The sequence below is a fragment of the Peromyscus eremicus genome, chromosome 9 (assembly GCF_949786415.1).
Source record: "Peromyscus eremicus chromosome 9, PerEre_H2_v1, whole genome shotgun sequence".
NCBI classification, from domain to species: Eukaryota; Metazoa; Chordata; class Mammalia; order Rodentia; family Cricetidae; genus Peromyscus; species Peromyscus eremicus.
In genome coordinates, this window is record NC_081425.1 from 93,414,713 (window position 1) to 93,429,998 (window position 15,286).

Consider the following 15,286-nt stretch of genomic DNA (forward strand, 5'->3'; position numbering starts at 1 on the left):
TGCCCTCACCAAGTGCATTACTGTCTGATAGCTGTTCCTGTCATCAAGATTCCTTGTTTGGAAGCCTTCTATACTTCTAGTTCCCCTCCAGACAGACAACTGTCTTTCTTCTGGGCTCCACAGCCCTCTGTGTGTCTAATACCAAGTCACTGGCCCATAATCACCAAATATGTATATAGTATGTATACACACACATACATAAATCCCTCTGGGCATAAATCTCTTGTAGGGCATAAATCTTGTGCTCTTGACTTTGAAATCCTGGCTCTGAATGCTGGGCCTTGCACATACAGTCCTCAGCAGAAGCCATTGTGTCAGGAAACAGATGGGCTGGGCATAGGGGAAGTAAGATGTCCACAGGTCTGGGGAACACACACACACACACACACACACACACACACACACACGCACACACACAGATGTTTTCATATATGTAGGAGCACATATATACGAATATACATACACGCACACACACATACACGCACACACACATACACACACACACACACACACACACGCACGCACGCACGCACCTGTGTATATCCACACACTTCAGGTGCCTGTGGTAATTAAATTCAGAGGCACAGATGAATGTACTCTGTGGCCAGCTATGAATCTTGCTAATAATCACCAAGAAAGATCAATAAATTTGCCTCCTTCCTTCTAAGCTGTCACAGATAACTGGATAGCCAAGGGCAGCCCAGGGTGAAGTTCTTCACATGCTCCACCATTAGCCAGGCTCATGTGGGGCAAGGAGGTGTGGGGGGTATCATGTGCCCTGTAAGCCTGTAGGATAGGGCTGGGACCTGTGGTCTACTTGGGACTTCCTTGAGCTTCAGATCTTGTTTTTGTACTCAGGGACCCTGGCTACAAAGCCAGGCTGCACCACAGAGCCCTGCCTCAGCTTTTCCTGGACTCTTGCACAGGGCACAGACCCACAGCAAGGTCAGAGAGTTAAATGAGATCCATGCTGTGTCTAGCACACTTGGGTTGAGTGCTGCTATTGTTTTTTTTTTTTTTTTTCAACACAGAGTTGGTAGTTGTGTGTGACAGATGGTGGGCATAGTGAATATGTGTCCCACAGCCACAGGTTAGTTCTACTAGCCTGCTAGTGCCCCAAGAGCCAAAGGACTACTTTATTTGCTCGTCCCCAGTGTTCCCAACCCTCTGGCAGTCTCAGCTTTGGGTTCTTTCAGGAATCATATCTGGGAAAATGAACCCATGGCTTAGGTAGCAGGGCGGTAGCATGGGCAGCTTGGCAGGGTGGGAGGTAAGGCAGGCCAGGCTTGGCAGGGCTCTCTTAGTGGGCTGCAGCTTTCATTTTCCATGTGGGTTGCTTTTGGGATCAGGGAACTGGTTCCACCCCAGGGGTAGTGACTGAGTCCTTGTGAACCTAAGGATGGAGATCGGTACAACAGAACAGACATTCTACTTGCGTGAGGCCCTCTGCCCCTGCCCTCCATGAGGGACCTCCGCTTGGTGTAGGGGCTGGAGTAGGGTTTGGATTCAGGCAGCCTTTTCTGTTTTCTGTCTGGGTGCCACTGAGTTATCCTTCTATCTGTGCAGCAAGGAATGAATCCCCCATTTGCTCTAACACCTGTAGGGGTCTCACAAACTCAGTCTTCCGTTTACTCTGTTTGACTTGTCACTTGGTATGTATATGTCATTCATCACTGCTTATTGATGGTTTTCTCTTCTATGGTCTGCAAAGGATGGGCAGGGCCTAGAGTCCTGGAGTCTCTATCTACCTAGCCTGTCTCACTATTCTACCAACCAACCACTGGGCCTTGGGTGTGGCTGTCCCTCTGGGTGGGGCTCATTTGCTTTCTAGCAGTTAGGATGACTGGGTAATCTTCTAGGCTCTGACATCTCCAGCCACGTGTCTTATATAGCAGCTGTGACAAGATGCTCCTCAGGAGCTGCGTGGTGGGGGCTTCTTGAATTATTCCTCCCCTGGAGCTGCTGTATGGAAATGAACCGATAATGGCCAATTCTGTGTGCAAATCAGCTTCAGGCTGAGCTTAGCTGAACAGGCTTGATGCATCCTGCACTATAAATACCTCTGCTGGAACTAGGGCAGCCCTAAGCATGGCCCCAGCACTGCAGAGCTGCCAGGAATATTCTTTCTTCTCTTGTGGATTCCAGCATCCTGGCTGTTCCTGGGGAACCTCACATTTCCTGGTCTAGTTTAGTGCTTGGCTGGCCCCTTGAGTGAATTTGTTGGTTATCACCAGACCCTGGGCAGACACGCTTTGTAACAATGGGTGGTAGTTAAGCCCTGGGGTTTTGGTATAGCCTATTTGATTTCAAATCTGTCGAGTCTTTCTAGTGAATGTGAAGTTGGGGTATGTACTGAATCACTCCATCCTGGGTTGCCTATGGACGTCCACATCACAGCCTTCTCTGAGAGCTGGAAGAACTGGTACTGTGAGGGAGCACCTAACATGTAGAGAGGACCTAGCCCAGCACACAAAATCACTCCATTGTGCCAATAGTGAAGTCTCAGCAAGGTCCAGTAACTTCCCTGAGTTACTGAATAAACATGCAGAACATCCTCATGGATCTGTGTTCTCTGAGGCCTTGTTCATGGAAGAATCAAAGGCTAAGAGGGCCTTGATGATGCTCTGAGATGTTCACCAAGCCTGTATTCTCTGCTTGTGCATTTAAAGCTAACCTACCCAAATAGGTGGGTCTATTTAGAGATTGGTCCCCCACAACTAAGTTTACATTCCTCTGAATAAGTCAATCAGATCTATTCATGGCTTCATGAACCTCTATGTTCTGTGTTTGTGAGGTGCTCATTTCATGCCCTGGGATGTCACTCAGAGATGGGGTAATTGCTATTTATAAAGATAGGGAGAGGCCCTTATTAAGCTATTGATGTATACCAGTATTGAGCTTAATATTTAGAAATAGATCTTGTTAAATTGTCCTAACAGTCTTTAAAGAAGTTCTTTTGGCCCCATTTTTCAGATGAGGAAGCTGAGCTCAGATACATTATTGAGCTATACTAAGAACACCTGGCAAGGAAGGCAGAAGCTGACGGTTCTGTGGCTTCAGGTTGCATTATCACTTAGAAAAGCAGAAGCTTCTCAAACCTTCATCCACTCAAGAAGCTATAAAAATAGATAAAATGGAATCCAAATTACAAAGGGTGGAAAAGAGCAGGGTGGAAACAATAAAATAGAAAACAGAAAAAAATATAAAAAAGAAATGGAGCCCAAAGTTGCTGTTCATGAAGATAAAATTACTAAGTCTCTAGGCCAATGAATTAGGAGAAATAAAACCATCCACCCATCTACCTACCAATCAATAATAATCCCCAGAGAAGACATAAAGCTCTACAGTAAGAGAGGAGAGTGTTGGCACCTCTGTAGATGTCAAAGACATTAAAACCCTAAGAAAGGGATACTATGAAAACTGGCATGCTAAGTGCTCTGACAACTAATTTGAAATTGGCAGTTCCTGGAAGGTCATAAATTGGGAAAACATACTAAATAAGAAATAGAAAGCTTGAGTAGTCATATTACTGTTATAGAAACTGGACATGTAGTTTTAAATACCCGAAGTAAACCTCAGAACCAGATGAGTTTACTGTTGACCTCTGGCATATATTTAAGGAACAAGTATTACTGACATCATACACCTCCTCCAGAAAACAGAACAGAGGAGAATACTTCCTTAAAGATTCTCATGAGACCAGTGTCATCCCAATAGTGAAATGGACCAAAATATTTAAAAAAGCCTAGACTGGTCTTCTTCATAAGTATGTACATAGAAGATCATCAACAAAACATTAGTGATAGTATCTAAACAGAACAAAGTTGACTTTGTCCAGGGATGCAAGGATGGTTTGATGTTAAAAATCAAATCCTGTGATTTATCATGGCAGCATATTTCTAAAGGAAACCCTCATGGTTATGTTGTAGCAAAACACATTCGAAAAGATCCAGATCTCAGAGGAAAAGATATAGGGAGATGGAGACTCGTCAACCAGGCCAAGAGTGTGCTTGAATAACCCAGAGCTAGTACCACATGTAGTGCGGATGGATCGAGTATCTTCCCTTCAGGAGCAGGAACTTGAGAGTGTGATTACTCTTACTACATCTTTGAACATCTTATATATATATTTTTTTGCAGTGAAATCAAGTAAGAAAAAGAACTAAAATGCAGAAAACTTAGAAAACTAAAACCTTTACTGAACATATGGTCATAGATCTTGAAGTTCAATGGGATCTATAAAAAACTATTGGGATTAACAAGTGAATTTAAAAACATTGCAGTGTAGAAATTAATATGCAGAAATAAATTGTGGGAGTATATAAAGACATGTCAAATAAGGAATACGATTTACAGCAGCATAAAAGTCTGAACTATTTAGTGATCGGTTAGACAAAAATCGAGAGCCAGACACATACAAAACTATAAAACAAAGCTGAAATTGAAGATGCCCAAATGGAGAGGCACACTGTGTTCACAGACTGAAAGACTTATTACTATTGAAATGCCATCTGTACCCCAAACTAATTTCTAGATTCAATGCAATCCCAGTGAAATCCCAGCATATGTTTTAAGGGGTAGAAATTGACAAGCTGTCTTTAAAATTCGTGCAAAAATGTGAAGCACTTAGAATAGTCAAGACTATTTTGAAAAAGAAGAATAAAAAGGGCTAATGCTATGTAGCTCTGGAACATTAAAATCCTACAATAACCAAAGTGCTCTGGTATAAGCATAGATAAAGAATGGCTGGAACAGAATAGACAGTGCAACAATTGACTCCCTCTTACATGGACAATTGATTTGCAGCCAAGTTGCAAAGGCAGTTCAGTGAAGAGAGAAGCCAAAGCAACTGAGTATCTGTGTGCAGGGAAATGCACCTCAGTAGCCCGCACACACCAGTGCAAACTCGGGACCATGAAACGACCAGGGGAAAACAGAAGACACCGGTTTCGGTCTTTGGCTAGGCAAGTCTTGTCAGCTCAACACCAAACGCACAGTACATGAAAGAAAAATGAAATTGACAAACTAGATTTCATTACAGTTAGGAGCTTCAACTTGTTCATTGGAAGATAACTAAATAGTGTAAGAAGAGGGAAAATATTTACAGATCACACATCTGATAGAGGCTGTGGGACATATTAGTAACTCTTAAGATTCAATTAATAACACAATAAAAAAAACTGAGTGGAACATTTGAAGAAATAGTGTACCCCAAAGGATGGGGTGCTATATGGATGACAAAGGATTGCATAAAAATATGTACATTATTATTACTATTAGTACAAAATTAACACTACAACGAAATACTACTGTATAGCTCCTCAAATTGCTAAATTAATAATAATAAAAATAATGGCCATGCCAAGTCCATGAGGCACGCAGCAACTGTGAAGTAACTGTGGAGCAGCTATGGAACAACCTCACATTGTGCTGTTGATTTGTAAAATGACACCACCACTTTGGAGAACAGTTTGTCACTTTCTTGAAAAGTTAAACATACACCTGCCACATGAGTCATTCAACTCTCAGGTATTTACTCAGGAGGAATGCAAGCACAATCCGCACAAAGATGCATGTAATAGCTTAACTTGTAATATTTCCTAACCTGAAGCTGAAACGTCCAGGAACAAGTGAATGGGTAAATGAATTGAGCATATGTTTGAGATGGAATACCACTCAACGATAAGATGGAATCAGTTACTAGTACAAGGAGCAACATGGGTCGTTTTCAGAATAATTAGGAGAGAAAGCAAATAGCCAAAGAGTACACACTGCACTTATAGAAAACTCTAGAATAACATAGTTATGTAAGAAATCTATAGCGATAGATTGGAGATCAGTGCTTGCTTAGGGATCTGGGTTGGGGACAAGGTGGGACAGAAGGGAAAAACATGGACACAAGAAAACTGTGTGATGAGTATGTTCACTCTCTTGATTGTAGCCATTCATATGTTAAAAATGCAATTTACCATGTCCATTACACCTCAATAAAGCTGTTAAACAAATTCCACTGCCATTTCCCAGTACCACACTGTCTTCCACAGGGGCTCTGTTTCTGTACCACAGAAACACCATCATGCTCGGGTTCACGCAGACAATTGCCTATCCCTTGCAGCTTCCAAAGGCTTGTTAGAGGATCTGTGTTTGTAACATCCATCACATATGGGAGCCATGCCAGCATGAAGAATTCCTGTCACACACTGGAGAGAGACGGGGTGGAGCAGTCAGGATTAGGTTGTAAGCAGGAGCCCCAAATGCAATAAGCAATTCAGCTAATAGTCCTTGACATGGGTTACAAAGGACGCTAAGTGAATTGCGATCTTCTCAACGCTGACATCATGGCTTTTAATCTCCACATTACAGTTTTCTTCCTTTATCACCCGTCTGCATTAGAGTTGATTAGTAAGTCTCTGGCCTGCTTGGAAGCCATCAGGTGGAGGACAGATTAGTGTGTTGGTTATGGAACAGTGGTAGGGAGAAGTCCATCAGATGGACTCAGACAGCACAGTAATTAGCATGCCCCAGACACCAGGCTGCTGCACTGGCCTGGCCTTGGCTGGTCTCACTATGGTGCAGTTTGTTCTTTTCCACAAAGAAATTCGTTTGTGGCAATCAATAGGGAGCAGTGTGGAGGCTCCTTCACTGCTGCCTCATGGCTTCATGGCCCAGAATCTCCCCCTGCATCGGGTACAGAGGTTTTCATGCCTGCTTTCTAGGGCCAGTGGGTGGCATCCTCAGGGCAAGGTTTCTTGGAAATGCCCACAGACCCTGGAATTCTGTCTTGCCCCACAACCATTGGGAAGGCTGAGCACCTGACTGTGGAGAACGGATGTCATGGGCCAGTGTAGAGAGACAGAAATGAGTGAGTGAAGCCCTTTACTGGTACCCTCATTTGCACCTGACTTGTGCCAGCAACTTTTAAACACAGAAGCGAAAGGCTGCCAATCTATATATACCCTCTAAGTATTCACTGTGTGCCTTCTAAATGCCAGGCTGGGTTCTAGGCTGTGGGAGCTCACATGAGGCAGGGCTTATAAACTAGTAAAGGAGACAGAGAAGAATTATGCAAGGAAGTCAACCAGAAAAGTATCATTAGTAATTCACTCTTGTCATTAGTTAATGACCCCAGTACACACGAAACTGCTGATTCAAAGGTTCTCTTACCTGGTTCCTAGAGTCGTAATAGTGCACTGAAATGGCCTGATGGGGAGGGAGGGAGGAAGAGAGAGAGAGAGGGGGGGGAGAATATGTGTGTGTGTGTGTGTGTGTGTGTGTGTGTGTGTGTGTTCGTGTGCATGTTTCTGTTTCTCGGTGCTAGGAATAAAGCCAGAGCTTCATACATTCTAGGCAACTGCTCTGCCATTAGGACACATTCTCAGGCCATGTTTCTCTTTTTGACTCTGAGGACATGCACACTCTCTTATATTTTTGGCTGTGAACCTAGCCTTTAATGGCTGAGCCGTCTCTACCAGATGTCCAGTGTGTTCATGTTCGAGGAAGGAAGGATGGATGGCTCTAGTTCACCAAAATCTTCACATGTCTATGGACACAAGTTCCCTTCCTAACTTTCTCCTGAATCCATTGCAAATGGTTATTACCACATCTTGACCTCTGTGGCCAGCAGACCGTAGTTCTAATTACATTGAGACATAGTCGTATGGAGCCCCGGAGTCTCTCTCTTTGCAAAGAATGTTATTGTCACATTTGCTTAAGCAGGACTCCGGGTAGCCCTTCGGTCACCTTAGTCTCTGTACCACTCATCAGTTGGTTGACATGAAGGAGAGGGATAGTTGAGGTTATTCTCGTCAACCTCTTGGCCTGGTACCTCCAGTGGTTTTCTCTGGTGTTCTTCATTGTAATAGCTGGAAATTCTTTTCATGGGTTCATTGGCTGGTCCCCTCACCCAAGAACACATCCTAGAATGCCCTTCCCTTTGTCCAGCCAGCCCTGCAGGCCATGGGCTCCCACATTGCCTTTGTGCAGGCTGCAGGAATAGCAGCATCTTAGTGCTGCCTGAGGCCCATAACTGTGACTCAGGTCCTCACTGTGGGTCCTTCAAAGGCCTGTTAAGCTCCTCTGTCTGTGTGCCTCAGGGGACCTGGGTGAGGCAGATGTGGAGTTGGCGTGAGGCTGCTCTTATTCCTCTGCAGGAGGCTGTTAGTGAGGGGAACAGGTTTTTTCTGGATTCCCCATGAGAAGGGTCAGGTCATGGCCTTTCGTTGTTAGTCCTTTCAATTAAAGATCTTAGTGAGTGTGTCTGTAAACATAATGCACTTACTATTTTTTTTTTTGTCCATGGAAGCTTTTTATTAATGTGTTTTACATCTCTAGAAAAAGAATCCCAGGATTTTTCCTCCTGTATGTTTTCGTCTTGCTTCTTCATGGTCCATGATGCCAGATGAGGTGGTCAGGACAATGAAGCCAAACTGATGGGATGGGAGCAGATTGTTCTGCCATTTTTTTAGGTCTTTGAGTTGCACATCAAACCTATGGCTTATCACCCCACACTTGTTCACCCTGCCTGTGAGGTTCACAACGACTTTCCCAGCTCTGTGGTCGTCGATGATTTCAAACTCACCAATGTAACCATGCTTCATCATCACAGTTAGGAACCTAACGATGACTTTGGAGCAGGGCCTGGTGAGGACCTGGCATTTGCCTCTCTTCTCAGCATTGTTGATGCTCTCGAGAGCATCAGCCAGGACATTCATGCGCACCATGGTGCCGGCACGGAAAGATGGTGGAAAGAGAGCACACTTACTATTTTTGAGCTGAGAGATTCTTTATAATTGACAGGCCCAGTATGAACTGTGGCCCTACGGTTCATAAACACATTTATATAAGACACTGTCCCATGGCCAGTTGGAACAGTGATTGGAGGACACAGGGAGAAGTTGACTTGGAGACTCACCAAGTTAGCCTTTGCTAATGAAATGGTTACATGTGACTCTCCACTTGCAGATTGTTTGACCTGGACCTGTAAGTGAAACTTTGTGAGCTAAAGCTTCCTCCTCTGAAGTCTGGGAAGGACAGGATCCAGTGCTGAAGCCACAGTGAGCCTAGCAGGGATAATCAGGCAAGATGATGAGAACTGTTTCACTGGGATATTCATGAAAGGATAGAGCGGGGAGATAGAGAAGGATTGGAGATAGTCTGAGGCTGGGGGCAGGGTACACACAGCATAAGCCTGGCCCATCTGCTGTGCTTGTGTAGGAAGAAAGTAGCAACCAAGTTCTTCTTTGGGGATGTCTGTGCTTTGGGAGGTTCAGGCCTGGGTCTGCTGTCTTGGGACTTCTGTTCTGTAAGGATTTCATCTGTAGACTGGAGGTGTCCCAGAATTATCTGATGGTATAGACTCCCTAAGCTTTCCATCTCATCCTTGGCTAGGATGGATGTCCATCACTCTGGTTCTAGCTCCCATTGGCCCAAGGAGAAATGGGCTGGCATGAGGCCCAACGATAAGCCAGGCACAGTCTTCTGCCATGGCTGTGTGCCCAAGAGCAGGCTCTTGGCTCCACTAATAGAAAAACCTTATCTATGAGAGAACCTTCTCCCTCCAGATTTCTGGGCTGAAAGGTACCATACTAGAGGAAGTATTGTGGGGAGAAAGTGCCAGTGGGAGAGGTGAAAGAAGCCAGGGCTCCCCGGAGTTAGAAAGTCCTAGGTGGGTTTGTGGTGGCTTCCAGACTGCAGGGCTGGGCAGCTGAAGGAGCCAATAGTTCACTGTGTGCAGAACCAGTGGGGAGTGTACAGGGCATGTGCTGGTCACCTGCAGCCATTCCACTAGCTCTGACCTCTGTTGTAAAGCCCTCTCTGGTGCCTCCAGCCTCAGTGAAGCAGCCGGAGTCCTGACGTGGTGGCTTGGGACAGCCCAACCATTCTCCCCAATGGTCCTTGGTAGTTTGCTGTGTGTAGCTCAGCCCCGTTTGCCTTACAGATGTCAGTGAAGATGACTGATGTCTCCCCTGGCCTCAGCCTCCCCTGCCTTTGTTTCCCTCTCCTGATTTATGTGCAGATGGACAGGGAAGTCCAGAGGCCGTGAGAGGATGGAGCAAGATGATGAGGAAATGGAAGACATAGATAGGAAGCTTAAAAAGTCATCCAACCAATGGGCATTTGGGGGATGCAGTTTTATGAGTTGGTCACTAGGAGAACTGGTGACTTGATTTTTGTCACTTGAGAGGCCACCTTGGAGACTTTTGTTTTTAAAGACATGGCTTTCTATGTGGTGGAGAGAGAATGGATGCCCGCAGTTGTCACCTGACCTCCACATGGTCTTAGTCACCGTGCTATTACTGTGAAGAGACACCACGGCCAAGGCAATTTATAAAAGAAGGCATGAACTGGGGGTCTTGCTTACACTTTTAGAGGGTGAGTTTATGACCATCATGGTGGGGAGGGTGGCAGCAGGCAGGCAGACATGGTGCTGGAGCAGTAGGTGAGAGCTCACATTTGAGCCACAAGCAGGAAGCAGAGAGAGGGATACTGGGTCTGGTGTGGACTTTGGAAACCTCAAAGCCCACAACACCCCTCGGTGACACACCTCCTCCAACAAGGCCATACCACCTAATCCTTTCTAATAAGTTACCAACTGGGAACCAAGCACTTAAATCTATGAGCCTATAGGAGCCGTTCCCATCCAAACCACTACAAACACCCACACACATACACAGATGTATAATTCATAAATAAGTGTAAATTAAAAAACACTGAGACATGATCTTGCCCATATAATTAGCATCAAATTAATTCTCCTGTCTCAGTCTTCCAAGTCCTAGGATTAACCATGTCAGACAAATTAACTTAATCTTTAAAATGAAGCTTCAATACAGAGGATTCCTGGAAGCCAGCCGCCTCCTCACTTGGAAATTCACAGGTCACCCACTGTGCCCACCAAGCCTGTGACTCACTTGGTAGGGGCCTCATCACCATGGTGGACTGGGCCTCTTTCTTAGCTCCCCTCTTCTTGCTGTCTCCTCTTCTCTGTGCATCTCTGCCCACCCCCCTTTTCTCTTGTGGACCTGTGCTTACACACACAGACACACCCATTGTGTCTTATCCACACGTAGGCACACAAACATAGTGAGGATGTGAAGTCTGCCTCTCACATACACATGCCTGGAGCTTCCAGAGAAGAAAACCAAGTGTCAGGTGGGTGTGCTGGCTGGTTTAATGTCACCTTGCTAGAGTCATCTGAAAGGAGGGAACCTCAGTTGAGAAAATGTCTCTGTAAGATCTGGCTGTAGGGCATTTTCTTAGTGATTGAGGCGGGAGAGCCCAACACATTGGGGGTAGTGCTATCCCTGGGCCAGTGGTTCCTGTGTCCTATAACAAAGCAGGAGGAGCAAGCTATGATGAGCAAGCCAGTACGCATCACCCCTTCATGGCCTCTGCATCAGCCACTGCCTCCAGATGCCTTCCCTGTTTCCACCCTGGCTTCCTTTGAAGATGAGCAGTGATGTGGAAGCGTAAGCCAAACAAACCCGCTCCTCTCCAGGTGGCTTTTGTCGTGATGTTTCATGACAGCCACAATAACCCTAACTAAGAGGGCTTCCCTACAAGGTAGGAGAACAGCCCTAGCTGGAGGGCGTGAGGTACAGTACAGGACACACAACTGGTCTAAATATCCCTTCTCTCCAGTAAGTGCTGGAGGCCAGGAAGCTCCAAGGAGCACATATGGATTTTCTTCCTGTGGCATTTTCATGGCATGGGGGACACATGTTCCTGAGGACTTCCCAGGGCAGTGAGGGCCTGAGTATTATTGGTGGCTGCAGTAGTCCAGATGGGACACTAGCCTGTAAGATGGGGGCCAAGCTATGCTTACCTGATGGCTATTACTAATACTGAATCTGAACATACCATCTCTAAATCCATCCCATTCTGTCCTGACTAGTGATATACTATCACAAAGTGATGGAGACTTCCCTCCCTCCCTCCCTCCCTATCCCTTCCTCTTTCCCCCTCCCCTCCCCCCCCACCATCGTGGTTGATAGAATGCCACTTCTTTCTGACCACTCTTGAACCTACTCTTTCTCTGCCTCCACCACTGCAGACCCTCACTATTTCTTATCTTGGTTCCTGCAGTAATCATACGTCAGGGGTTTCTGACTGGAACACATCAGCAGTTTCTTCCTCTAATCCACCTTCATGGTCTTCAGGAGACGCATGGGAATGTGAGTGTCATTAGTTGAGTCTAGCTAATAACCTTTAGGGAGGGACTCTGCTTCAAAGAGCAAGTTCAAGTTTTCCATCGTGGTATCTGGGATGTCCTAACTGGCCCCTCCCTTGTGTAATACCATCCTTTTAAATGTCCTCTCATATTCTCCAGCAGTGCTTGGTTCCTTTAGACCCCAGGATAGGCAGAAGCCACTCCCTGCTGGTGGCGCCCCCTCTCGGAGCCTCAGTGCACACACCAACCCTCAACTTGTACTTCCTGGATTTAACAGGCTATGGAGACCTGACTCAGAGCGCACCTTTGCTGCTCTTTTAAGTAACATTAGACGTCCGCCCCCTGAGCTATTTCTGCTCTCCGTGTTTTGATGACTATTATTGTGCTTCTCACACTTAGCTATTATTCATTTGTTCCCATATCTTGCCCTCCTCCTCCTGCCCCAGCCTATGATGTTTGAAGGCAGGAGCCATGCTTTGTTCACATCTGTGTTCTCAGCATCTGGCCCCAGGCTGGGAACAGATCATGCTCCTCAGCCATCATGGTCCACTCCCCCCAGATACGTTCACTCTGTAAATGTTACCAAACCCCTACTGCGTGCTTGTGCTGCTCTAGACGTGAGCCATGCCAGGGGTGAATGTTGACTTTTGTATTTGTGACAGAGAGATTTGTGGTGGGCAGGCTTTACAAGGTTGATACAGGAGGGCAGCAGCCCAGAGCTGATGGGAGTGAGTTCTAGAGAGGGTAGGAAGAGGCTGAGGAAGCGACAGTTGTAGACTTGCTAGAGGAGTCTCCTTGTCACGGGCACAGAATGAGGAAGCAGCTGCGGAGGCTTTCTAAAGATGCAAGGTGACAGAGTGTGAACACTGGTGGGCACACACGTTGATGGATGCAGAAAGTACAACGGGAAGATCCAGGTCCTTGAGTTGGTGGGAGGAGACACGGTTGTTGCCCCAGATGTCATTTGTCGAAGGACTAGAGATGAGCCCTATCTAACTCCTCCCAGGACCATTTACCAGCCGGCTGTGGAGAAGCCTCAACTCTGAAGAGATGGCAGGGGTGTCCTTTCCCACCATGCCCATGTGCGATGGTCATGATCACTAGGACTTTTGGCATGAACAGGTACAGGGTGGAGTTGTCCTAGCTCCTTAGCTGTGGTGGGCATTGGCCTTGGAGTCTGGAGAGTCAGGGCAGAGTAGGGTAGGCAGGTGGAGCAGGGGCAGTTTTGATAGTGGTTTTCTTGAGAAGAAGTGGGGGCACAGGGTTTCTGAGTAGCCCTGACAGTTGGGATGGGGGCCCATCGATGTGCAGGCTGGGGGATACTACATGGACTAAGGCCAGGGTCACATACACGCCATGGGCTGGGCAATGGAGACGAGTCACAGCCCACGTTGTCCTAGGGAGGGTGCTATGTGGATTGTGGTGGGAATGAGGGGGAGGCCAGGCTGGAAGCCTCTGTGAGGGACACAGGGCACAGTGGAGGGGCAGCCTAGAGCTTGCTTAGCAGCACTGTCACGTAGCATCTATCTCAGCATGGGGAGGGGGAACTCCCGGTCACTGGTTTCACATGCCGGGCGCTTGGGAGAGATCCTCTCTTCCTACGCCCATTCATTCAGCAAGCATTTTTTGTTATTGCATCTGTTCTGTTTTTTCTTGGGGCAGCCATCATTGTTTTCACCCTGCAGATGGGGAATGATGGCTCACAAGAGTTAAAGGGCATGGTTAAGGTCCCACAGTGGCCAAACAACTCAGGCACTGGCCCTAGTCTTCTGTTCCACAGGAGACTATGACAGAGCTCAGGATAGACTGGAGTACCTTGAATCTCTGCAGCCTGGGCAGGGTGGGTCTGGGGTTCTGTAGGAGTGTCCTGCTCATGCACGCGCGCGCGTGTGTGTGTGTGTGTGTGTGTGTGTGTGTGTGTGTGTGTGTGTGTGTGTGTTGGCTTCCGCCACAGTGATTGTAAGGCTAAGAGCAAGAGAGGGCATGTGCTCACTCTTTAGATCATGTAAATCTGTGCTGGGGCATGAATGGGTGTACCCCAGCAATTGTGGGTCCACTGCAGGCATCATGGCATCTGCATGTGGCTGGCACTGAACCGTGTGTCCCCTGCACTTCTGTCGTGTGGGACCACAGCATCACTGTGTGCTGGAGCCTTGCGCTGAAGCCTGGATGCCTTTGCTGGTGAAGGTCAGCACTTGCAGGGATTCACGGTACTGAATGCATGCTCTTCCTGGTTGCAGCTTTGTTGAAATGACTTCTCTCTGGCCTGGTACACTGTGGTGTGTGTGTGTGTGTGTGTGTGTGTGTGTGTGTGTGTGTGTGTGTATGCACGTGTGTGTGTTCCCTGGTGGATTAGCTACAGGATTGACCTGGAAATCACCATGCCAAGAGGAAGCCTAGCAATCTTTATCTTATTTCATCTTCATAGCAACTGTGAGATAGAAATTATCACCCCACTTTACAAGTCAAGAAGCCAAAGAACAGAAATGGTGAGCAGCTTGATCAAAATCAGATGGCTGATTTGTCTCAAAACTGTAGAGGAGTCAGGACTGCCTGGCATCAAAGCCAAGGAAGGTTCTGGAACTTTCACGGCTGACCATAAAGCTGTTGTCTTTTGTTAGATTGGATTGGCTACATCTAAAGTTACAAATGCCATCATTTGTGGACAAAGTGAAAACCACTCTTCATGCTCCCTGTGGTGCCAGGGGGTAGTGGCTGGGTGAGGGAGGCAGGCTGGGAAGGTGTCTGAGGGCAGAAGGAAGAGTGAGGGGTGTTTTGGGCTTGGGTGCTCTCCATAGGAATTGGTTATACCCCTTCTCTGGCTCAGCATTCTCAGCATTTGCCTGTAGTTCTTTCCTGGTTACTAGTTACTAGCTAGTATGTGTATGCATGTGCATGGGCATGTGCATGAGCTGCGTGTGGGCATGTGCATGTGTGCAGACCTGCATGTGTGCAGCCAGTGAGGAAGATGTCTGTGAGTCTCCCCATCCATCTGTTTCCTTTGTATTGATTTGTCCATCTATATCTGTCAATTACTTATCTCTGCATCTCTGGTGCTTGGCAGAGAAGGGGCTTAATTAAATGCCTGTGAAGATGCTGTCTAGCTCCATCTCAACA

General features: G+C 46.7%; 2 protein-coding genes across 3 annotated transcripts in view; one reads left to right on the forward strand and one right to left on the reverse strand.

Annotated features, from left to right (window-relative positions):
- Window positions 1-15,286, forward strand: part of Grid1 (glutamate ionotropic receptor delta type subunit 1) — a 731,151-nt gene that overhangs the window by 150,792 nt on the left and 565,073 nt on the right. The window lies entirely within an intron of this gene.
- On the reverse strand, window positions 8,287-8,738 carry LOC131919729 (small ribosomal subunit protein uS8-like). The gene has a single exon (XM_059274153.1). It carries the CDS (start codon window positions 8,718-8,720, stop codon window positions 8,328-8,330), a length of 393 nt encoding a protein of 130 aa, XP_059130136.1. The 5' UTR covers window positions 8,721-8,738; the 3' UTR covers window positions 8,287-8,327.

Coding starts and splice junctions, on each gene's coding strand:
- LOC131919729 (XM_059274153.1), bottom strand. CDS start 8,720: ATGGTGCGCATGAATGTCCTGGCTGATGCTCTCGAGAGCATCAACAAT.